Source organism: Peromyscus leucopus, chromosome 6, assembly GCF_004664715.2.
Source record: "Peromyscus leucopus breed LL Stock chromosome 6, UCI_PerLeu_2.1, whole genome shotgun sequence".
Classification (NCBI taxonomy): domain Eukaryota; kingdom Metazoa; phylum Chordata; class Mammalia; order Rodentia; family Cricetidae; genus Peromyscus; species Peromyscus leucopus.
The window spans coordinates 52,552,415-52,579,230 of record NC_051068.1 but is presented as its reverse complement, the minus strand read 5'-3'; the positions used below and the strand labels follow the sequence as shown (position 1 = coordinate 52,579,230).

The 26,816-nt window shown below is 35.9% G+C and overlaps 1 protein-coding gene across 7 annotated transcripts in view; it reads left to right on the top strand.

Annotated features, from left to right (window-relative positions):
- The window catches only part of Zbbx (zinc finger B-box domain containing), a 101,449-nt gene that overhangs the window by 55,334 nt on the left and 19,299 nt on the right, over nt 1–26,816 (top strand). For 3 of the 7 annotated variants that reach the window (XM_037206667.1, XM_037206663.1, XM_037206668.1), the window contains 8 exons: nt 311–485; nt 5,888–6,023; nt 11,592–11,701; nt 12,048–12,148; nt 13,273–13,352; nt 15,464–15,603; nt 19,071–19,381; nt 25,045–25,198. In XM_037206667.1, coding sequence (XP_037062562.1) covers nt 311–485; nt 5,888–6,023; nt 11,592–11,701; nt 12,048–12,148; nt 13,273–13,352; nt 15,464–15,603; nt 19,071–19,381; nt 25,045–25,198 — 1,207 coding nt within the window. The remainder of the gene's footprint in view (nt 1–310; nt 486–5,887; nt 6,024–11,591; nt 11,702–12,047; nt 12,149–13,272; nt 13,353–15,463; nt 15,604–19,070; nt 19,382–25,044; nt 25,199–26,816) is intronic. The other 4 variants (XM_028867194.2, XM_037206666.1, XM_037206665.1 and 1 more) reach the window with 3 other exon arrangements.

The window sequence follows — 26,816 nt, the reverse complement described above, 5'->3', positions numbered from 1 at the left end:
AATCTGCTCTAATGTGAGAAGGTTATAAGGAGCAGAGGATCAAGGAAGGAGGAAGGATAGATAATGTGTACATACCTGGAATAGCTGTAGAGAGGGAAGAGCAGTGAGAGATAAAATGGAGAAAGTCATCGGCTTTATAGGCTCTTACATTATTAACTTCTGAGCAGACAATTCATAACTACCAATGGAGTTTTAAAGAGTGTTACACAAAATCATATTATTCTGAATTAAATATCTCTGCTTTTTATGTCTTTCTTATAAGATACAGGAAATTTAATAAACACTCTTTGCTACATTTTTAACTGCTTAGGTAGAAACTAGAACAACAGAAGGAGGAGAAGGTGCAAACTCAAAATACAATCCCTTGTATGAAACAACTTTTGATGAAGAAGCATCTGCCCAGTCCTTCCGGGAAGCCTTAAATCAGTGGAGAGCTGGACATCAGGAGGAAAACACACAACAGAACTCACATGCAATAAAACCAGGTATGGGCATTGTTCAAACCTTCATATAACAAAATAAAGCAATCTTCATTTCTTTCCACTCCTGGCAACACAAATGCAATGCTTAAAAATAATAAAGAGCAATTTGCTACAGCTTCTCAAGGGAGCTTTGTGTACACACTAGGCAGTCAGTGGTGAGTTATTTAATATTTATAAAGCATGGATTGACCATGGGGGATGTTTACTTTGGTTTTCTATGTAAATTCAAATCATCAGTTGAATGGAGCATTGAAGTCTCAGCTTTTCTTTTCCTGAAAGGAAGCAGTTGTTAGAAAATAATTCTATTTTAGATCTATTGTTGCAATATATCAAGTTGGGGGAGTCTGTGTGGCAGGAAAGCAAGTGACCATTTATATGTATTAGATCAGGAACATTTCTTTTCAGTGTGACCAAATCTCTGGCAGAGTCACCTAAAGGAGGGACAATTTATTTTGCCTCACAGTTGGAGATGATACAGCCCATCAAGATATGGGAGTACAACAGCAGGTGGCTTCAATGCCAGAGGCGCAGATGGTGGGGCTCCTTATTTCTTACATCACTGTAGAACAGATAGCAGAGATAGGACAGGAAGCAGAATGCCTACACACCTCACAGTATGCATCCAGGAGATTTACTTCTTCCAGTGAGCCCTCAACCTCCACAAATTGCACAGCCTCTAAAACAGCACTGTGAACTGAGAGGGTGGGAGAGCAAATGTTTCCATGTAAACCATGAAACCATAACTTACAGGTTGAATATATAACCACAGTGATCCTCATAGGAAGGATAGATTTTTGTTTGCAATATTTTTTCTTTCCTTTAAAAAAAAATCCCTTCACATTCTTTTTTAGTTTGAATTTTTGGTTCACATATAAAATAATGGGTTTCTTTATGACATATTCATGCAAACTGTACCAGCTAGTTTTTGTGTCAGTTTGACACAAGCTAGAATCATTTGAGAGGAACAAACCTCAGTTGAGCAAATACCTCCATTACAATTGGACTGTAAGGCAAGTCTATAGGGCATTTTCTTAATTAGTTATTTGTAGTCAGAAGTTTTCCTGTGTCCTGCACATCCCACAGCTGCTCAGACAAGTAAACACACAGAGGCTTATATAATTTAGAACTGGATGGCCTATGGCTCAAGCTTCTTGCCAGCTAGCTCTTATATCTTAAATTAACCAATTTCTATTAATGTATGTTTTGCCACTTGTTTGTGGCTTTACTGGTCTGCTGGCATGTTATTCCTTGGGAGGCAGGCTGGCATCTCTCAGCCTCTCCTTTCCCTTCCTGTCTGTCTGCTTGGATTTCCTGCCTGCCTCTAAGCTGCTTTTCTAAGCCATTACAGCTTTATTTATCAACCAATAAGAGCAACACATATTCACAGCATACAGAAAGACATCCCACTGCAATTATTGAAGTAGGAAGGCCCAGCCTATTGTGAGTGGGGGCATTCTAAGCTGGTTCTATAAGACAGAAGGCTGAGCATGCCATAAGGAGCAAATGTCTAAGTAGCATTTATTCATGGTCTCTTACATCAGTCAGCTCCTGCTTCCTTCAGTGCTGAACAGTAGAGTGTAAGTGAAATAAACACTTTCTTTTGTAGATTGTTTTTGGTTCATCACAGCAATAATAACCTGCAAATAGCCTCTGTATGAGTAGACTGTAACCGAGATATGCAATGAAGAAAAGACAATGCCCAGAACTTCAAAAACATACTTAAATCCCAACTTTCAGTGTTTTGTGTTTTTTTTTTTTATTTTTTCATTTTTCAAAGCAACCACAGGTCCCCTCTCTCCCCTCCTCCCACTACTCCCTATCTCCCCGTGACCTTACCACTCACCTGCTCCTTAGAGAGGGTAAGACCTCCCATTGGGAGTCAACAAATTCAGGCATATCAAGTTGAGGCAGGACCATCTTTGAGTTTATAATGGTTTATTACACATGAAGTGAAAGATTCAGCTATTTTAATTCTTTTTCATATTAGGTGCATTGGAAATACTTCCTTATTTATTTATAAATAAATATTGAAAGAATCGTGCATTTTAAGTTTTAGAGGAGATATAAAAGTTGATACATTAGTACACAAGTACAATATCCTAGAGTTTCCTCACATCCCCCAAGCTTTTATATACTAAAATGAAATGCCTGAAGCAACTATGTTTTGGGGGATTATGAACAATGTTGTAATCAATGCTTATTAAGTGCAAAAGATAATATTCAGAGGATGACTAAAGCTCCATGAAGCTATCATATTAACCACAATTGCTTTTTAGATTCTGTATCTTTACTAGAAAAAGTACCACACTATTTGTAACTGAAGAGAAGCCCTTGACCTACTTCAGAGCTTCATAAACAATTGCTGTAAGCAAGTTCAGCTAGTCAACCTTCTGAATAGAGTATGAAAAAGGTTATAGACAACAGACAAATCAATGAGTGTACTGTGTTGACATAAAACCTTGTATTTATGAACACAGAAATTCGGTCATAGGAAAATGATAGGTCAGATTTGGGCTACAAGCTCTAGTGTGTTGATCCTTGACAAACTAAATATTTTTTTTCTATTTATGTTACTAGATATAATCAGAAATAGTGCTATAGTTCATGTGGCAGGGTTAGGATGTTCCTTCACTGTCTAATTCCAGACTTACATTATCTCTCTCAGACTTTGTAGCATTGTGTAGTCTGCAACACGTTTGTTTCCTTGAATCTACTCATAGACATTGATTGGCCATTAGATGGATGTTATGAGGCTAATTCGTTGATCAGGAAACAACTATCTCACAGTAAGAATGATTATACTGAACATTTTTTTTTAATCATCAAAGCTGCAGTGATTTATCTTCATGGGAAAATACACATTTCAGATACAGATTTTCTTATGCTGTCCACAGTAAATGTTCTTAGTAAGCCTTATTTATCACTATGGTATCCTCAGGAAACTGACTCATATCAAGGCAGTTGTACTATGATAAAAGTGCAGCTACATCCTTGGAATTGAGTGTTCTTACCATGTGCCATATTTCATGTATGAAAATGTGTATGATTGTAATTCACCTATTTTCAGTGCTTACTAATCTCCTATTATGTGAATATGCCACCATTTCTCAATTTAAATGTTATAGTTTGGGTCATTTCTCATATTGACCATGCTAAACAATACTACTATACATTTTCTTGTACAGGTCTTGCAGTTCAACCTTCACATATTTCCAGGGATGCTAATACTTGAGAGTAGAACAGCTGTCTTATTAGGAATGTATGTCCTCCACTAAACTAGATAAACCCAAATTAGTCTGGAAAGTACTTCCAACAATTTGCACTCCATCTGAAGTGTGTAAGAGTTTTTGTTGTTCCTCTTATCACCAACACTTAATATTTTCAGATACTTACAATTTTGCTTAAAAAAGAGATAAATACTATGCTTAATATATATACCTTTTATTACAAATTACATTAAATATCTTTGTGTTTAGTAGCCATTTAGTGCATCAATGTCAATTTGCTTTGAATTTCCAGGTTCTCCAGCTTTTTCGGTCACTGATTTCTACCTTAATTCAATCTAGTCATCCACAGACTCATTTAGGTGCTTTTGTCAGCCCTGGGCTTTTATGTGAGCCCATGCCCTTTTCTCTCTGACGTCTTTTGCTGAGATGATCCCATTGGCTTATTTGGGTTCCTTGCCTCTGTTCTCCTGAGTGATCCTCAAATGCTTCAGGCATCCATTTACTTTAAGACTTTTGTGCTGTGGAGTAAAGAAAATGCCCGTGATCTCAATGAGGTGGATGTTAGAAAAATTCCTAGAAAAGGTTAGTCAGGCGGTGGTGGCGCACGCCTTTAATCCCAGCACTCGGGAGGCAGAGACAGGCGGATCTCTGCGAGTTCGAGGCCAGCCTGGGCTACCAAGTGAGTTCCAGGAAAGAAAAAAAGAAAAATTCCTAGAAAAGGAGGCTGTGGAGCCAGAAACAAGGCAAGCAAAGCCCAAATGACAATTCACAAGGCCTTGAGGAAGCCACACCTCATAATTCTGCGGGATGTCTTTGAATTGACTAGCGTGCATGATTTTAAACGAGGTACCTTGCTGAATGCACACTTAGCTAAAGATTCTTCTTCCAGCAATCATGTGTTTGCCATTAGCCGCCTATGATCTTGTGCTGTAGAGTCCTAGGGAGGCGGTGCTTCCTGCCCTTGTACTTGACCTCTTAACTGATAAGCCAAGTCAGGACTCGCCTTTATTTCCTGAGATTGGGCCACAGGGTACTTCCTGTAGGCCCCCTGTTCTTTTTTCAGTTTTGGGAGTCATTTCTCAAACACAGAGGTGGTTCTCTCTGAGAACCAACCTACATGCTCCCTTCCTTCTTTCTCCCTTCAGCTTTTCTGTCTCAATTCTTTATGTGCGCGCGCGCGCGCGCGCGCACACACACACACACACACACATCTCTCCCGCCCCTTCCATCATATGTTCATATTCACAATTCAGATTCTTAATTCTTTATTCTTTTGCTTCTTTCATTTATTAGATTCTAGTTGTTACTGTCAAGATTTCTTCTCCCCTTTCCTCAATACTACAATACTCTTGGGAGGATAGAAGTTGAGTAACTATTTTTTTTCACTTGTTCAGCTGCTGTCATTTGCCTGTTTCTGGACCCTAACGGCTAGAGTCTGCACGATGAGGTTAGGACCAGATAAGTGTTAGACTCCCTAAAAATTTCGTTTTTAATCTTTAACACCTCTTTTTCTTATTTTTTTTTCTAGCATTTTATCCTGGGGGATGTTGCAAGCTAGAGAGGGAGGCTGTATCTGGAGGTTGGAAAGGCTGACAATCCCAGAATTACTGGCTCTCTTCCCTCAGAAGCTTCATCGCTTTCAAATAGCTCTGAGTAATTTTGTAGTTTGTGGTACTTTAGAAATAATAGCATTTGGGTGCACATGACTTCAAAGGCAAAAGTTTGTGGGAATCAATATTCTCTTCATTCTGAATAAGATATAATTCATTATGAATTATTTATTTTCTATTACCCATAATGTGTAAATATGAGAAGTGGCTGTAATATACACCTTAGTTTGTACATGCTTCTGCTGTGCATATGGAGTGCACAGTGACTGTATTTACCTTCCTCATTTAAGAAAATGTTGCTTTTAGAAAGCTTTAGATTTATAAGATCCCTTTGTTTCAAGAAATTCTGAAGATATTGTCCACAGAATCACTTATTCCAATGTTTTAGAGACCCTTTAGCATTATTTACATCTTACACTTGATATTATATTACTATCATTGTTCATAACATAGCAATAACAAATATAATTTTAGGGATAGGTACCAGAGAACTGATCTCCACAAACAATTGGCTATCTAAAGAAAAGATATGATAATTGATAGGCATGGCTACATTAATTATGTGCAGTGTTTATTTTTATAGACTCAGTGGAAGAATGTGAAGTACAAACTAATTTGAAAATTTGGACAGAACCAATAAATATTGAATTTACAGAAGACAGTCTGTCCTACATGGAAAAATTATGGCTTAAAAAACACAGAAGGTATGTAGGGAAATTTTAATATTATTCTTTGTTAAGAAGTAGAAGTTATTTGTGTTTCTTGTTTGGGCAGCATGGCTTTATGAAGTAATTTTGTATGTATATTTCTTATTTGTATAGCTAATTTTAAAGCAATTTTAGTTCCTATGAAGCTTTGACTGACTATATTAGCAACAATCTTATTTCCTTATATTTATATATAAACACATATATGATATTTTTAATCTAGAAATGTAAAAAGATATATATCTGGAGAAAGTCACAAATAAAAGTATGGGATTTAAGAATAATAACAAAAGCATGCAATAAGTAAAAATTTATTTTAAAAAGACTTCCTGGCTTGGGGTGGTGGTGCATGCCTTTAATCCCAGCACTTAGGAGGCCGAGGCAGGCAGATCTCTGTGAGTTTGAGGTCAGCTTGGTCTACAGAGTGAGTTCCAGGACATCCAGGGCTACACAAAGAAATCCTATCCAAAAAAAAAAAAAAAAACCCTCAAAAAAGAAATAGACTTTGCTGTGTTTTAGCTTAGATATTTGAGGCTTTATTTTATAAATCAATTAAATTAAAACATCTTTTAAATTAATTTAAAATAAATTAGATCTTTTATTTTATACTTTTATTAATTCTAATCAGTTTATTTTATTCAAAGACCTATGGTCAGATACATGGTTTTTTAATTTGTTGAAAAAATCAAACTTGCAATATAAAATCAACATTATAGACAAGTAGATGCTATCATCATTGGAATTTCAACAACATATATGCCCAGAGAGTCTCTGGCCTGGCATGGCAGAAGTTCAATTTGTTACACAGTAGAGATGCCCACACTTTTACTGTTTCTTCCAGTTTTCTAAGGGTTGGGGAAAACATTCTTTAGTAGGTCTGATGCTAAGCACAGAGTTTCCACAGTTCCGATGCCTCCTAAGTGACATGGGTGCTGTGATAGTGGCCTTGATTCACATGTTGAAGGACAAAATGCTGGAGAAACTCTCTAGAGTGCAGGTGAGAAGTGAACCCAAGGCCCGTGCTTCATCACAGGAAAAAAAAAAAAAACCTGTTTTGTGAGGTAGCCCATTTCACCTTTGGCACATTCTCAAACATGTTTCTTGTGCGTGGTATTCTGTCTCCAACTACTTTCTAAGCCTAGTCATAATTCAACTTCGCTATTCCATTGATGATTTTCTAGTTCTTTTGCATTTAAAAAGTGAGTTCTTCAAGGAACGGTGTTATTTTTCTTCTTTTCTGCTTGAGTAGTGCTGACCCAATGAGTGTGTGTGTTGGGTGGGGTGGCGGGGCATCTGCAGGAGCGTGGTCAGACTACCAGGGACCACATCCCTAAAGAAAACCAACTAACCCCCCCCCCAACAGCTACTATCAGCTTTCAATAGTTGATCAGTTAGGGTAGGGATACTATGCCCCTTTCCCATGCCATCTTCTTTCCCAACTGGCATGTTGACTAGTTTCATCTTATACAATTCTTATGTAAACAACCACAGCTACCCTGTATTTGTGTATATAATGGCCCTGTCATCCTTAGAATACATTGTTTCTTCCCAGTTTCCCCTAAATTCTGTCTCCTCTTCCATGTCCTTCTCTTAGCCTTGGGAAGAGGGACCATATGGTAGATATCCCACTCATGGCTAAGCACTCCACAGGCACTTAGTCTCTACACTTCGTCCATTGCTGAGTCTTTTTTAACAGCTGCTCACTGTACAAAGGATCTTTTCTGATAAAGAATGAGGGCTGAAGTAATCTATGGATAAAGAGATCTGTGTTTAGAAAATTGCTAAATACAATAATAGCAGTGGATAGGAACTCTGCAGTGGCTAGGAACTCAGCTATACGAACTTGGACAGATTTATTTTTTATTTAAATGGATTTATATTAATAATATTGATATAAATTATTTTGAGTATGAGGGATACATAAGTAAGTCTGTGATGTGTCTGTGCTATAACCACGAGAACTTAAATTTAATCTGCAGAAACCACATAAAAAAAGCTGTGCATAGTATAAAATGTTAGTAATCCTAGTGCCATGGAGGCAGAGACAAGCAGATCTTTGGAATTCATTGGCTACACAGGCTAGCCTCTACTGGGCAAGGTCAGGAAGAGGCAAGGTCAAGGCCAGTGAGAGACTATGTACAACAAAATGGAGGGCAGTTGAAAAATGACACCAGTGAATGGCTGGCCTTCTCACACCCGACATACATGAGCAAACAGAAGCATATACTTGTTTATACAAAACACACAATCACACACACACACAGGCATGAACAAAACTATTTCAATAAAAATTTGCTACATTTTATAGAAGAGAAGATGAAGAGGTGACTACTGTTATAAAAGGTGTTTTCATCTTTATTTATATGACATGGTTCTGTGGGGGGTGCCAGGGTTGGAATAGCAGAAGTCAGGACTTAGTGTACAGTTAACTGTTGCTTATTCATGGGCAAAGCACTTAAATTTTGTTGGCATAAGTTTTCTCAATATATTAATACTGAATTTAGAATAACTAATCTGTAGTGCTCATACACTTTAACCTTGCTATCTGGATTCTGTAAGTCTTTAATTATAGCATGAAGATGAAAACACAGTTTGTTTCACAAAGTACTTGGATAACAGTGTATTTGTACTTATGTGTGTGGAGAGGGAGTTATTAGTACAATAGAGGAATATCCAGTTATGAAACAGTTTCTGGTGATGAAATGCCATTTTCTCTTTGATCTTTTATTTATTATTCTTTTTTATTAATTAAAAATATTTATTTAATTTACATCCTGACTGCAGTTTCCCTTCCCTCTTCTGTTTCCATTCCCTTCCCCACCTCTCATCTTCCCTCCCTCACCCCTCAAATCCTCTCCTTCTCTGTTCAGAAAGGGGCAGTCCTCCCATAGATATTAGTAAAGCATGGGATCATCAAGTTGAAGTAGGACTAAGTACCTCCCCTTGTTTTAAGGCTGGGCAAGTCAACCCAGTATGAGGAATAGGTTCCTAAGAGCCAGCCAAAGCATTAGTTAGCCTCTGCTCCCACTGTTAGGAGTCCCACAAGAAGACCAAGCTACTAAACTATCATATATATGCACAGAGCCTAGGTTGGTTCTATATGCGCTCCTTGGTTGTTCGTTCAAACTCTGCAAATTTCTATAAGCCCAGTTAGTTGTGTCTGTGGGTTTTTTTTTATTTTCTTGGCCCCTCTGGCTCATATAATCCTTCCTCCCCCTCTTTAGTAGGATACTCAGAGATCAAGTCCTATGAAGGCTCCATGGTTGTAGGTTTTCTTATGATGTCCTTGACCCCTCTGGCTCGTACAATCCTTTCTTCAGCAGGATTCCTGAGCCTAATGTTTGGCTGTGAGTCTCTGTATCTGTTTCCATAAGTTACTAGATGAAGCCTCTCTGATGACAACTGGGGTAATAACCAATCTATGAATATAGCAGAATGTCGTTAGGCATCATTACATTGACATTTTTCTTTTTTGCCAGTAATGTTTGGTTCTACCCTAGGGACATTACGTTGACACTTTTTTCTAACCATGTTTGGTTCTACCCTAGGTCTCTGGTCTATCCAGCCTCTGGATATTGGAACCCTAGGCATTGTCAGGGGTGGGCTCACTCTTATGGCCAAGGGCCTGAGGCTGGACCAGTCATTGGTTGGACACTCTCATAATCTCTGTGCCATCCTTACCCCAGTACATCCCATAGGCAGGACAGACTATAGATCTAAGGTTATATAGTTTTGTTTGTGTCCCAATCTCTCCACTGGAAATCTTCCGTGGTCACAGGAGATGGCTAGTTCAGGCTATGTATCTGCCATTGCTAGAAATATTAACTGGGAATCCTTGGAGTTTCCCTTTCATCAGGTTTCTCCCCGACTGTGAAATGCCCATCCATTTTCCAGGCATCTCTTTCAACACTCTCCCCCTTAGTCCATCCCCAACCTGATCCCTCATGTTCCCATTCCCACTCACTTCCAGTCCATTCAGGAGATCTCCCTGGGAAGGGGACATAGTGTCTATGCTACTATCGTTCTATTCAGGAAGTTGTTTCCTGTGCCAATGTGTTCAAGGCTATTTCACAATTTGTCTTCCATCAGGTTCCGTATAGCTAGATTTATGTTGAGGTCTGTGATCCAGTTGGACTTGAGTTCTGTGCAGAGTGATAAATGTGGATCTATTTGCATTCTTCTATAGGCTGGCATCCAGTTATTAGTTATTATAACACCATTTGTTAAAGATGCTTTCTTTTTTCCATTGTATAATTTTGGCTTCTTTGTCAAAAATCAAGTTACCTCAATACAATTTAAATTATTTGTGGCTAATATGATGGATGTTGTTTCCTTGATTTCTTTCTTAGTCCATTTATCATTTGTATATAAGAGGGCTACTGATTTTATTTTTTTAGTTAATCTTGTTTCCAGCCACTTCACTAAACATGTTTATCAGATGTAGGAATTCCCTGTAGAATTTTTGAGGTTGCTTATGTATACTATCATCTGCAAATATAAATCACTTAGTTAAACTCTGGGTGGGAGGATTCTCTAAAAGATTTTTTTTAAATGTAAAGCTTAGTAATACAAATATTTTATAGTTATGTGATTTGTACAATATAGTAGAAAATACAGCTGGTGTATTTACAAGTAGGAAACTAGTTACTGCCAAATGAGAACATGGCTAGGAATGTGTGCTTAAGAAGGCAAGGTCCTCAGATTCCTGCTCTTGCTGTGTTCTCTGCCTAAGTGACTTAGAACAAGTAAGTTCTCAACTCTTCCCACTCAATTTCATCTTTAAAAATGAGCATCATAGTAAAGATTATTTAATCAAATGCTTAATAGCATTGAATCTACCAAAAGTAGTTAGAGCAAAAATGGGCAAATATATAACTTTGTGTTGACATTAACAATATCCGTAAGCCAGTCTTGTCTTCTATATGGCAAATGTGTGAGCTTGCATAATATGTGAGTGGTGTAGCTATTTACATTTGACTCAAAAATGATTTTTTTGCTCATAAATCTCTGAACATTCTTTATAATTAAATACACACTCTTGAACTCTGAGAATTCTCAAGTTTCATGTTTTCCCTTTGATGCAGGCTGCAGCCATCCTAGATGTTAATTAGGTAATAGATGCCACAGCCGTTACATCTCACATTCTTATAATGGGACCCCATTTTACCACTCTCTTGGTGTGCTGAAAGTTTAGATAAATGCCCCCAGGATGCCTTAGAATTCATTAACATAGTGCCATATGTGAGATAAAACATACACTTGCAAATTAGCTTTGTTAACAGCATGGCATGTTTTTTGGACTGAGTGAATATTGACTTGTATGGTGACTTTGGTCTTCATCTTAAACAAAACATAGTATGCAACTGGAAAACTCCTTGGGTAATGTGGAATTGATTTAACAAATTTCATTAAATTGGAATTTTGTTAATCGTAATAATCTGTGAATTAATGCTTTGTTCAAAATTTCATCATTAATTTTGAATTCTCACTTGACAAGTAAATATCTAGTCTGGGGAAGTTGCATTGATAGTTTTCTCTTTTAATTGCATCTTTGTTGGTTTGCAGAACTCCACAGGAGCAACTTAGGAACATACTACCAAATACATTCCCACATTCCTGTGAAGCTACTATGGAGGAACAGAGCTCCCCAGAAGAAAATGATGCAGATAGTGATGGTCAGTTGAGCTTCAACTAGATCTTTTAACACTTATTTTTAAAATTATATATATAAGCAGTTATTAAGAGATGCTTTTAGCTTTTGTCCATATATCATTCTGATCTTGAGTTTAAAAATCCATCTCTATTTATTTATTATAGTACCTTGCTTTAACTTAAATAGTTTCATTTAAAAGATACATGCAAGAAAATGTGTGTTTTCCCTGAACTGAATGAATTGGTAGTGTTTCCATCTTTGTGTTGATTCATGGAAGACTGTTCTTTTATTGTTGACAGTATTATTTCTAGAAAGCAAATTATCAGATATGTTCTTTGCTAATATTGTTTTCCAATTTTACTTCCTAGTTGAGGAGATCAAAGTACAATATCCACCTCTTTTTATGCCGGTAGAAAAAGTTAATATAGAGAGGCCTCCACCATCTCTAACAATAGTAGAACTGGATGGTGTAAGTATATAATGATCATTCAAAGTGTTTAACATAGAAAATGTGCAATAGTGATTTTTTCTTATTATTACCAGTAAGATTTTGCTAAAAATTCATCAGCAATTAAGAATTTTATATTTGGATTCCAGATTGTTGATAAATATAAAACTATAAATTTTATTGTAGAGAGCAGATGTATATGCTAACTAAACTTTGCCACTTTTTTGGAAGCATGCATCATGGGATGTCAGAAAATCTTCTGCTGTATTAGCTAATAGAGTACAGTTTTGGTGTTTCTTTAGTTCTTAATTTTCTCAGGCTTTCACAAAAAGGTCAGTTTCATTACATGGAATCTTATTTAAATATACTTAGGTATAAATGTAGTTTCTAGAATATCATTAATATTATTTCCCTTTAAAGGAAAACAGTGTTTATGATTTAAGAAAGTTTTTTTTTTTATAATAATGTCACCACATTGCTGGAAGTTACAATGGAACCAGAGATAGCCAAACAGTTCAATCCAAATGACTCAAATGTGATTCAGTCCTTGCGTTTTTGCCTTCCTAGTTACCTAATAGTTGAATTACCACTTTTCCCAAAATATTCTGCCTCTTTGGATGTCTGTTTTAGAAATTCATAAGAATGTAGAGCCTACCTCTTTTTTCTTCTATGGTCACCGGATTGATAGCTGCTATAGCTTTATTTTCTTCTATTAATGCTTTGTTTATTCTCTATATAAGTGGGAGATATTAGTCTACTACACATACATACATACACTTTCATACACACACACACACACACACACACACACACATACTCACACAACATTCATTACAATTTTGATTCTTTGAATAAGCTGGAGATATGACAGTAAGAAAGCTGGAAAAGTGGTAGTCACTAATCTACTGGGATTGACAATTGTTACATAAGTTGCTATTATCGGCCCCAGAAAATGACAATTGTAAAAATTGAATAAAACATTTAGTACCCTCAAGGAAGAACAGTTGAATTTGGTTTGTGTGGAACATGTATGATATAACAAACTACAAAGTCATTTGCAGGAAGATATTATAAATATCACCCACAATTAACTGACTAGTGAACTTATTGAGGATACTAATATTATGTAACATGTATTTAATAAGACTCACAAAGCAGAATGTGAAGAACCAGAGAATGCTGTGCCTTACAGAGTTGAATTAGCTGATGCAGAGAGTCAGTTAAGGTAAGATATTTCTCGTTCACTTTGGTTACTCTGTAAACACCAATCACAAAGTGCAGGGCCATTGTAGAGAGGTAGGGTGTTTGCTTAGCATGCATGAGGCCATAGGATTGATCTGATCTATAGTATAACAAAAAGTGATAACAACAACTAAAATACAGCCATGAAAATATCATCCATCTCTCTCGCTGGGAAATTCATGGTGCTTAAATGGTTTCTAATGTTAAATTTACTTAAGTCATGCAGGAATTTTTACACGTTATATTTTACATATTTATAAAATAAAGTTGCAATTTTGTCTAATATTTGTATTACTTTATATATTCTTATGAATTTAGTGATTCTCATCATTCGAAGTAGTTTTCCAAGTCACATATAGTTTATATTAACCCTCTTTTCTCTAAAGATCCTATTTGATTGTACTTTCTTCTGAACTCTAAAATAAGAAGTTATATAAATGATTAGGTTCAGGAGACCTCCCCGTCACAGTCTAATACTGCTCTCTATGCGAAGCCTAATACGTGATTGGGAAAAGAAGCATAGTAGTTCACTTTGTAACAGCTTTGTGCTATTTGTCATTTCCAGATGAATAATAAAATCTATTTTTATGTTAGTAAAGTTAAATATTACCCCCTTTCTGTGAACTTTTGAATTCCTGGGGTTGAGTGGCAAATGCTCAATGTGACTCCACAGTGGGATGGAGCTTCTTCAGTTAAGTGCATCCTTGACTGGTACTTTGTTCAGATCAGATTCTGCCCTTCCCAGTGTGTTACAGCAGCTCTGAGTCTAAGTGACACCCTGGAACTCCAGGCAGCTCTTTGTCTGAACACAGGTTTTCAAATACTGAACAACAAAGGTGCCCTCTTCAGTGGTGAAAGTTAAAAGCAGTATATAGCACTACATTACAGTTGCCAACAATGGGTATTATCTACATACACAGCTGTACTGTGATGTTGGTAGGGAGGTTTTGATAGGAGATAGCTTTCTGATCAGCCCTTGAGAGGCTAATACCTCCCACTGTGTTTCCTTAAGGAAATGAATGATACTCCTGCTTGCTACCTAAAAAGATCTAGTGATTAAGTTGCTAATTGTTCTGCGCATCTAAGTTTCTGTGTACTGTGTATGTGTTTGTTGGCATATACTGGCATGTGGAGCGCAGAGGACAACTTGTAGGTCTGGGCTCTCTCCTTCTACCATATATGTTCTGGAGATGGAACTCAGATCCTAAGACTTTATGACAAGTCTTCTCACCCACTGAATCATCTTACTGTCCCCTGTTTTTGTTCTTTAATATACATTATCCCATGTCTCCTTTGACCCCTGTGTTAAGTGTTAGGATTGATGAAGAAAACTACCCATTATGGTTTGACGTTACTCTCACAGCATGGACTTGAAGGTACCCACAGAACTATACCATCTCTGTCTTTTGTTTTAATCACGAGTGACCTAAGATGATATTTTGGTTAACTGTAATCTGTGAGTTTTATGAATATAGAATTTACATAAAAATCAGGTATTCCTTAGTCTGTAGTGAACGTGACAGTTCAGCTGTGTATGTAGATAATACCCATTGTTGGCAACTGTAATGTAGTACTATATACTGCTTTTAACTTTCACCACTGAAGAGGGCACAGATATGTTCATGACATACTGAGATTATAATTCTACCAAATTTCAATGTTCTTGAAAGATGTCAGAAATCAAACATATCAACATTTTGTTAAGTAGGAAATTTCTATTAAAATTTTGCAATATAGTTGCAGTTAATTATGTCATATATTTTATACATAATACAATTTAGCTTATATTGTGTAGACTATGTTTAAATTTAAAACCAACATTATAATATCTTTTATTGTTTTTTTTTTTTTTTTTTTTTTTTTGAGACAGGGTTTCTCTGTGTTGTTTTAGTGCCTGTCCTGGATCTCGCTCTGTAGACCAGGCTGGCCTCAAACTCACAGAGATCCTCCTGGCTCTGCCTCCCAAGTGCTGGGACTAAAGGCTTGTGCCACCACCACTGGGCTTTAAATTATAATCGTATGCAATTAATAAACCAGAACTTTCAGAGACTATTCCTTTTAACTCGTTCTTTGTGCTTGTCCCTAAACACAAAGTTCTACATTTCCTGATTATCGGAATTGCTTTCCACTCGAAAATGACATCCATCAGCACCTTGTTTTCAACAAGGGAACAAAAGACCTCTTAAGTTTTTGTTTGAGAACGAATTCTGCATACCATAAGGATGACTTCAAAGGTGATGTTCTACATTTTACTTAATATCTCTTAATAATGAATGTTGGTAGTTTAATAAGACTAGTAGATATAGTTGTTCAGGAACATTGTGCTTATTATTCTGTTCATTATAAAACCAGAAAAATTGATAGTTGCAAAAAAAATTGGTTGAGAACATATAATTCTCTTGCAAATAATCTTTTTAACCAGTAGGTAAAAGTGTTGTATTTATAAGCAAATGTGGTGCTCTATAAAGTTTATTATGGACTAAATTAGCATTTTAAAGTTTACATAAGGGAGGTCTTTGTGATGAAAGTCTGATCAGTGTTTCATTGCCTTTACATACAATTAAATAGCTTGCCATATGATGTGAAGTTTATATGGCATAAGTCCTGTGCCCAACAAATCATTCAGTTTTTATTTCTGTGATATCATTCCTTATAGTTCTTTTGAACTTTGTAGATTTGAATGCTGTATAGAAAATTTTGGCTTTTCCTGGCCTATTATTGAAGATCTCTATCTACAGATACACACTGAAGTGTCCTGACCTGGTCATCAGATTCGGTTTCCATATCTGCCTCTCAATCTGTGTCACCTTGAAATGCCATCATCTTTTTCTGACTTTCTTTTACTAATGTGCAATTTAGTTACTAAATGATTTTTAAGCTTCTTTTCAAATACTGTATTTTATAAATCTAAGATTTTTCAGGAAAGCAGAAAGTATATTCTCTGGAGAATTTGAGTGATACCCAAGGGCATTATTTAAAATAACTGTTTTAAATCTGATAAGAACCTGACTGGCCAGCCTAAGGGGAAGAAGACTGGTGGCTTCATACCAGTCCTACCCTGTCCCAACATTTTCCAACTGGCTTGGCCCATATGAACTACATAGACACATGGCAACTTAGCCCTTTGAATGCACAAATGGTTGTTGTTGTTACTAATACCGAGCCACTTTTCAGTTGTGTTGGAGAAAATTGTGAACATAAGTAGCTGTGTATTACTTCAAAGACATTTAAACATGTTTATTGCTTAGAGATGCTTTTTGTTTACATCAAAGTTGAGCAGAAATTACACAGCCCTCCAGTATTTTCTTTGCAATTGCACATACACACCATTCCCCACGATCAACACTCCACACCAAAAGGTTCACTTTTCTTTTAGTGTTAAATAATATTCCCCAGTACGAATGAACTTCAATTTATTCAGTTTTCCAGTTAACGATGGAAGAATATTCTTGGTTTCCAAGGTTTGGCAATTATGAATATAGCTTATACTAGAACCCATATATGAATTACCTTTCTGTTACTGTAATAAAATACCTTGACTCAAAGATGGTTGGGCATACAGGTTTTATTTTAGAGTACAGTTACAGAAAGTATACAGTCCATTGTGTCAAGTAAGGCATAGCAGCAGGATCCTCAGTGGTCAGGGAAGCAGAATCCTCACATTTCATTTATATACAGGGAGCAGAGATGAAAAACAAAAAGTGAGGCCAGACTATAAAACCTGAAATCCACCCCTAGTGAGGTACTTCCTCCCATAAAGCTCTGTCTGCCACAAGTTTTATAACCTTCCAAACAATCTGGAGAAAAAGTGTGCAAATGATGAGCCTATTTAAACCAAAACATTTCTATGAAAGTAACTGAGATATTTTGCATTTCCACAGGGAAAGAAAATTCTTTTTGTACTAGTATTCATTATCCCTTGATATTGTTATATTGTTTCAATTTCCAGCTCCCTAGTGAAATCATATATTTAACATTTTTGATATATTTATTTAACTATCTGTATATGGTTTGTTTGTATGTGTGTGCGTGCGTGCATGTGTGCGTGCATGTGTGTGTGTGTGTGTGTGTGTGTGTGAGCACACGCGCGTGTGTCTGATGCTGGGATTTTAAACCAGATTATTGTATAGACTAGAAGTACACTCTAATATATCTTCTCTGTCATTTTTAATGATATATTTGTTCACATTTTGTCCATTATAGTTGTTTGCTTTGCTATTAAAGAATCTTAAGAATTCTTTGCATATTTTGGATAATACTCTTTGTCAGGAATGTTTTCCCAAATGTTTTCTCTCATTGCCTCACTTTTGCTATTGTACTCCCAACAGTATTTATTACAGAGTATGATGAAAATATTCTCAGCAGTTGTATTTTTCAGTCTTGCAATACATTATTCAAATTATCTGTATACTTTTCAAGGCACGGGCTATCTTTTATTCTAACAAATCAGATATTTTTGTATTTGGATCCTTCTAAGAGACAAGCACAGCATTATTATTGACCTTTCAATATTATTATAGCCTTCTTGACTTCTGTTTTTTTTGTTTGTTTGTTTTCTTCATCTTTTTCTTTTTTAAATTTTTCTTTGGGGGTTATAATATTTTCTTTCTTTCTTTTTATTAAGATTTTTTTCATTCATTTTACACACCAATCAAAGATTCTCCTCTTCCCTCTTCACAACTCCCAGACTCCCCCTCCAGACCCACCCCCACTCCCTCTTACAAGAAGGCAAGGCCTCCCATGGGGAGGCATATCCAGTAGAGGCAGGTCCAAGGTCTTTTCCCTGTCTCAAGGCTGCACGAGGTGTCCCATCATAGGTAGAGGGCTCCAAAATGCTGACTTTCTTATAGAATCAAATATCTGATCAATAAATTTACTTTGCTTCTCATAATATTAATGATTTTATTAATTATAGCAGTTTGAAGGGGGAATTTCCAAATACCATGTGTAATTGCCAAGTTATATAAATATTTGGTAAGAGCAGGCAACACTCTGGGGCTATAAGCTAGAATATACACTAGAGAAGTCTTAGTCAAAGTCTCCAGTATTTTACATAATCTATCAAGCAATAGAGGTGTTTTGGAAAGAAAGTAATAGTTGAATAGTTTCAGCACTATCCAATATAAATAATGTTTGATATGCCTTATAGTGAAAGGAACTTGGTAGAAAAAGTCTTCCAGTAATTTAAATCCTCAGAACAATTTGCTCAGTGCTTTGCCACATGGACTTCACATTAGTCACATACACGTTTGATGGGAGGGGATAACAAATATTTTTCTCGGAGTTTCACCTCGGTGTCTAATTGGTGGAGATTGAGCTATACACTGACTGTCTTAAAGCAGAATGGTGATAATTCTGGTCTTCATCCCAGTGAAAACCAGTGATCTGAATGAGGATACTTGGGACAGACATAGCAAGGTGATGACTAACACTGTCTTGCTCATTTTATGCCTTAGTACAGCAAATGGCTCTGCCACACTTTCTCTCTACCCTTCACTGATGCTGTTTTAAATTTAATTGACTTCCTTCTTCATGTACTCTCATAATTTGGACCAAACAGGTAAAATATGGAAAAATGTAAATACATTTTGATAAAATAATATTTATAGGTTAAAAATTTAAGCACTGGACTTTTGGTTTGTGAACAACTTCATCAATTTATTTGTAATGTACTAATATCTTGTTAAATATGTATTTTCAACAACAGGATCTTCAAATACAGATTTTGGCAATACTGTGGAGTCTGGTATTTATTCTCATAAGTTCCAAAAAATAGAAGAAACCAGTTTTTTTGAACAAAATGTAGCAGAAAAAAATATAGACCCAGGAAACAACCAAAATTCTGGTGATTCCTGTACGTCATTTTGGAGCAAGGGTTCCTTGACAACTGTAGATTTAGATACATCGTTCATTGAGGAGAATTCATCTCAAGACACCAGTACATCCTTGGAATGCAGCAATCTGAAAGAGAGGCCAAACTTAGAAGATTCAAAAACTACAAAGTCACCACCGGTAAATAACTACGACATTTATTATATTGTCAGTTTATAAGGATGTTCTTGAGAAAATGATGTTTTAATATAGTACACACTAAAATGTTGTTTTCTACTGAAGTTAAAATGTGCTGTTTTATTACATTATTGCTAAAGCATGACTCATATGGAAATAGAGACTAGGGGCTTATATAGGACTAAATCTTATAAGATGAATGTCATTTTAACAAGCATTTTTCTGTGACAAATTGTACTAAAGAACCACCACATACACATATCAAGAATAATGGTATTTTTCAAATAAATTTCTTTTTTTTTTTTTTTTGGTTTTTCGAGACAGGGTTTCTCTGTGTAGCTTTGCGCCTTTCCTGGAGCTCACTTGGTAGCCCAGGCTGTCCTCGAACTCACAGAGATCTGCCTGCCTCTGCCTCCCGAGTGCTGGGATTAAAGGCGTGCGCCACCAACGCCCGGCTTCAAATAAATTTCACTTATGAAGTATAGAGTATAATGCATTCTATAATATACATGTATAAGTACATGTATATGTTGTATATGTATAACCACAGACATACAAGCATCAATCCATTTCCACATAAGGACTCACTTCAAATGAACTTGCCTTCTTACCACATTAGTAAAGAAAGTAGTTGCTATGGTGTGGATTTCAACAAAGAGAAAAGGCAAGAATTTATCTTCCCAATTTCCATAGCTCACTGTAAAGATGGTTTGACACATCTATTCATATAGGGGAGAAATCCTGCACTTAGGGAAAGCTAATTCAATGGGGAGAATCTGATCTGATCTATCCTTCAGGAAGCTCAGAGGAAAATGACTCAGAGTGCTGATGTAGATGGTGGCAATCTGCATTTGTAAATAAAAAAAGCCAATTTTCAGAGCAAAATGTCTGCTGCCTTCTGACAGCATCCACAAGAACACAAAAGGGTCACAGATGGCTGAAATCTTAGACTCCTCTGATTTCTTTCTCTCTTGGCCTCTGTTTCCCAGACTCCTTTTTCTTCTCAGAAAGGATTTCATGTATAAAGTTGAAAAACTAATTATTAGAAAATGTATATAGATGGTCTCTTCAAAAATTGTCAAGTTCAATTTTTGTTGTCTTGGAATACTTAGTAAGATCTGCAGTGTATTGCAGTTGCTGTTGACACCCAGATAAAGTATAATTTTGAAGGTTCAAGTGTATTAAACACATTTTCAATCCAAATACTTTTAAACTCAAAGAGACATTTATTAGGGCACAAAGCCACTGTGAGTAAAAGAACATATGTAATCTATGAATGAAAATAAGAAATCAAAAATCAATGAATCATGGACATGGCCCCAAAATAATGAAAATTCAATAATAAGCTAAATTCAATATATTTAGAAAGAAACAGTGATGATCAGAAAGAGATGTTACAACAAAACTAGAAGTTATTATTAAAGTAAAAAGATTAATAAGATCCAATTCTGGGTAGAGGCTGGAAGAAAAAGTACAAAAATATATGTAGTAAATTGAAAGTGAGAGATGATATAATTTTAAACTGCAATTACATTGATGTATTATTCAAATGATTCAAAACTTTGAAAAGTGGCAGAGATTTTCTATAAATATGACTTATGAAAATTTAGTGTGAATGAATTTAATAATCTAAAGAGACAGATGCCATTTGCCATGATTTACTTGTTTCTTCCCAAGTTCCTATGTTTGAAACTTAATCCCCAGTGCAAGAAGTATTAAAGTCAAGAGGTAGAATGTACAACAAGCACTGATCACAGCGTGTGTGCTTTTCCTTAAAAATATCTGGTGGCAGGTATTATGGAAGTAGTTATGCTATTTGACAGGGCTTCTTACAATAGTAGGTTTGGCCTGCTCTCATTCTGTCCTTGCACATTCCTCCATGGGATGGTAGACCAAGAAGACTCTTAACAGACATGGAGCCTAGATCTTAGACTTTCCAATATTCAAAAATCAAAATAAATTCACTTTCTTTACAAATTGCCTTGCATGTGATATTCTATTATGGAAACAAAATAATGAATGAAGACATAATGAAAGCATTTGAACTGATAGTAAATGCATTTATTTTTCTGTAAAAAGTTTTCCTTCATGGTAAAGACATGCAAGATTGCAGGTCAATGTCAATAAATCATCAAGTAATTTATATTCTAATCTAATTGCTCAATTTCTTGTGCAAACAAAAAGGGATAAAATTCCTTAATTACTTCCTAGGACCAGTGTACCTTTGATAGAGAAATTTGAAAAACCCTATTTTTCAGAGTATAAACTCAGAAATCAGAAAATAATGGTGAACTGATTCCAATGACCTATTTATGAAAAGTCAATCAAATGGCTTTGAAGAATAGATACTCAATAGATATAATAAGAGAAATCTAAATTGTTTTCATTGAATGATTAATAAAGTGCATTTTCCATTACTCTAATAAAAGACATTTTGAGGGCCTGGAGAGATGGCTCAGAGGTTAAGAGCACAGACTGCTCTTCTAGAGGTCCTGAGTTCAATTCCCAGTACCCACATGGTGGCTCACAACCATCTGTAATGAGATCTGGTACCCTCTTCTGTGTACACAATAAATAAATAAATCTTTAAAAATAAGACATTTTGAAAAAAATAGTTTGTGGTAACTCTCATAATGAAAATAATATAGTAGTTAAGATGAAATGTAACTATATTTGTTAGCATAAACGTAACTCAAAATACAACATGAAGTTTTTTTTTCCTGGTCTACAATGTTTTTAACTAAATTACTGATATTAACTTGTGTGACCAAGTCAGATATTACATATATCCAATTTTAAACCATTCAAAAATTTTAAATAAAACCTTTAAATGTTACTAATTGTATTTTTGGATTCCTCTTATTACTACTCTTAAGAATGTGTGCTTTTCTTAAAGTGGTAATACTTATCATCACTAGGCAAAATTGCTTTATGCGTAGGTGCTCAGCATATTTTATAAAATTTTGCTCAACAGATATACAGAGGATCTCAGAGTTTTTTAGTGTTAGCCATCTGGTTATTTCAAAGAATCTGCTACCCCAACTATTTTGATTTGGTCACATAGACTAATAATCCCTTATCTATTTTCAAGTAATCAGAAACTATCCACAATCTTCTAGGGCATAGTATAAGCCAATGTCATGAACAATAAAGTACTCATTTGTGGAGCCTTGTATTTTTGATCTCATATTTCCAAGGCAAAAGAAATAACCTTTTCCCTAGGAGTTTGTCAGTAAGGTAAACAACATATAATGTGTTTCAGTTTTATTCACTATGGAATAAAACAGTGTAATTTGCTTCATAGAATTTGCTTCTGCTAGTCATAGCCTCAACCTGAGAGGCCAGGACATTGGGTGAGCACCTTCATTCAGGATCTGACTAGGCTATTCTCTGGGGTGAGTTGGATTATTGGTACAAAGGACTTGAGTAGCAGGAAGTTACCTCTAGGAGTCAGTTCAATAATGAGAGTGTTTGAGGGTGGACATCAGAAGAGTTGGTGCTTCACAGTTGAAGAATGAATTCTTGCTTTCAGACATTGAGAAAGCTGAATTCACTCTCTCTTCATCCCTAATGCAAATACCCAAACTGATTTTAAGTTCTCCTTTGGCAAAGTGGAAACAATTCACTTACCTGCAATCATGTAGAAGTCTACTCTGTTCAAGAATACAATTTAAGTTCAGGAAGTGGGGGCAAGTTTGGCTGTGATTTTTTTTGATAGCCAAATTGAAAGTAAGGTTATTCATTTTGGACTTCAGTCTTCATAAAGAATTTCTTACTGAATTATTTAGTAGGTTTGTGGGGCTGCACTGGGATGAAAATGGACTAGTTGGAGGTCCTTGGTCGTTCTATTTCTGAAACTATCAGAAGTAAACTCTGTGAATTTGAGAAAAAAATCATAAAACAAAATATCACCATTATAAATTTCTGAACTCTAAACTCAGAACTTAAAAAGTTTTTAGATTGATGGTAGCATAATTCATGTATGAACATCATTAGCAATGACCAATATCTGGGAGAGCCACAAACAATGTCCTAGAGAGTAGACTAGGATTTTTCAATGACATATATTACTGGTTGCCGGACTTATTTTAGGAGATTGAAATGTGATATGTAAATTATTTTTGGAGCTATAAGAATCACTGTGTGGTAGTTAACCTTTTGGAACAATGTATTTTTAAGTATTAATTAACATTGAACCAGGAATTGTTAAATACTGTTAATCACTCTCATGCATCTTAATTCTATCTAGAAGACTTACTTATGAATTACTTGTTTCCTCTTGGGATTCATATTTTTTTAAATGATCTGGCTAGGTGTGCTAGCTAGCTAGTCTTATGTCAACTTGACACAAGCTAGAGTTATCTGAAAGGAGAGAACCTCAATTGAGAAAATATCTCCCTAAGACCTCGCTGTAGGATGTTTCTTAATTAGTGATTGATGGTGGAGGGCCTAACCGTTGTGAGTGGGGCTATGCCTAGGCTGGAGGTCCTATAAGAGGGCAGGCTGCGCAAGCTATGAGGAGCAAGCCAGTAAGCAGCATCCTTCACGGCTTCTGCATCAGTTCCTGCTCCGGGTTCCTGCCCTGCTTGAGTTCCTGCCCTGACTTCTTTGATGGTGAACCTTGACTTAGAAGTGTAAGCTGAATAAACCGTTTCCTCCCCAAGTTGTTTTTGGTCATGGTATTTTGCTGCAGCAATAGAAAATCTAACTAAGATACCATATAAACCAGACTGCTCTTGAACTCATAGAAATCTTTTTGGTCCATTCTTTTCTAGGTGCTGGGAATACAAGTGTAAGCTAGCATGTCTAGCTCATGTTTTGTTTTTGTATTATATTCACAGACATGAACTGTTTTAAAACAAGGTGATAAACAATGAGTTACCCAGGTGGTAGAGTAAGTCTAGGCATGGAATCCAAAGGCCACAAAGTCTAGATTTGCTAGATTATAGCTACATCATCACCACGTTACTTTCTTTTCTTCTTGCCTCAGTTTTGCATGTTTTAGGATGTGTATATTAGTAACTTGGATTTCTTCTATGTTCAACATTATGTCAGATTTATTATCATTGGAATTTTACTTCATCTTCAAAACTATTTTTATAAACAGAGACACTAGTTCAGAGGACTATGTAAGAGTTTCCTCATTCCAGCATAGTTTATGTGGAAGTGTCCTAAGGCAGTGGTTCTCAACCTGTATGTTGAGACCCCTGTGGTGTCAAATGATCTTTTCACAGGATAGCATATCAGATACTTACTTTATGATTCATAGGAGTAGCAAATTTAGTTATGAATCCCCAACAAAGATTCATTTCATGGTTGGGAGTCACCAGAGCAAGAGGAACTGTATTAAAGGGTCACAACATTAGGAAGGCAGAAAACCATTGTAGTAAGGAAAGAAAATAAAAGAATAAGGACAGAAAAAATGTTTTATTTTGTAAACTTTCAACCTTCTTGGATTAATGACAACTTTCAGCTTATAATTACCGCTTTACCTTTCATGGATCCAATTGGATCTAAACACTGTACTATTTTGTTTCTCTATTATAGTATAAAAGTTATCACAGCAGAGCTGGTGTCAAGGTCATAGTAAGTTGCTCAGTGAATGAATGCATGACTTTGTTATATTGAGCTAGAAAATAAACAGTCTGTTAAATGTTGTTCTCTAGCTGTTACAAGAAATAGCCCTCAGAAAAAAACCTATAAATGAACGATATCAAGGGCTTGAGAAGTTCTTCGCTCCTGATACAAATGAAAGATTCGACTCACACCCTTCACCAAGCATAGGATGCAGCCATTCATGTTCCAGCATAACATTCACAGGTAAATTACCATCGGGAATCAGATGACTTTTGGGCCACCCTAGTCAAATCCTAACTCAATTGTAAAAACTGCCACTATTTTTAAAAGACTGGGAAATTCTGTTCAGTGACTAAAACTTTCCCTTTGGTTATCTGAAAGTATTAAAGTTGTGTGAGCTGCCATAATTGAAAAGATCAGGAAATTACAAAAAGATAATAATAACACTGAAGGAAGATCATGTTAAGAATTTAAATCATTGTTCATTTTAATGCACAAATAGTAAGTCTCTGAATCACTTCATCAGTTAAGCATTGTATGATGGTACTTTTAATTTTGTCTGGAAAACAAATCATAAAAATAGCAAGATCTCCTGAATTTCTAAGACTTATCTCTAATTTCAGTTTCTTTCTGACATTTTTGTATTGTCTTTTTTTGTTCTAAAACACAAATAACTAATTTACTTTTTGACTGTTTAGTGTACAACTCAGTGGTACTGTTTACTTTCATAATATATATAACATTGGTGCCATTTGTCTCTAGAATGCACGTTATATTGTTAGATCAAAATTCTATTCTCATTAAACATAATTCATTATCCTCTTATTAACCCCTAGCTAATACCATTCTTCTTTCTCCTTGTTTTATTTTTCTTATTCTCATGAACTCATTCATATAAATGGACCAGCATATCTCAGTTAGAAGAGTGTCTCAAGTTTTATCATGTGCAAGAATGTATGTTTTTAAAAATAAAGTGTAAAAAATAATACTAGAATATGTGAGTCACTATATGTTTATCTTCTCTTTTATGCATGCGCCAAACTATTAAAACTCTAGGGGACGTAGTTGGAAAATCACTGTTAAAATACTGTGTTTATAAAGGAAATCAGTCCTTTCTTTTTAGGGCTGTTAATATGCCTTTGTATGGACATTGTATGTGGGCTACCACTGAATAGCCCGGCCAAACATGAGTGACTACCCACAAAAGCTGAATCCCAGGAACTCTACTATGATTTAGGCAGATCAACAGTCTGGAAATACCTGCTTGGCTTCTTTTTTTTTTTTTTTTTGAGACAGGGTTTCTCTGTGTAGCTTTCCTGGAACTTGCTTTGGAGACCAGGCTGGCCTCGAACTCCTCGAGTTCCACCTGGCTCTGCCTCCCGAGAGGCATGTGCCACCACCGCCCGGCCTGCTTGGCTTCTTGACCTGTCATTGTTCTCTGGAAGTAGTCTACCGTTGTGGAATATTAATTTAAGATGTGCTACATTGGTTTATGCTGTGGAATATTAATTTAATGATGCAAAAATGTGCTGCATTCTTTTATGTTGCATTTGTTTAACTCTGTGAAGCTGTGTTACTTTGCCTGTTTAAAATACCTGATTGGTCTAATAAAATGCTGAACAGTCAATAGATAAGCAGGAGAAAGGATAAGCAGGGCTGGCAGACAAGAGAATAAATAGGAGGAGAAATCTGGGAAGAGAAGATTTGGGAGAAAAGGGAAAGGGGAGGAAGATATCAGGGGCCAGCCACCCAGCTACACAGCTATACAGCAAGTTATGGATTAAGAAGAAAGGTATATATAATAGAGAAAGATAAAAGCCCAGAAGCAAAAGGTAGAGGGGATAATTTAAGAAAAGCTGGC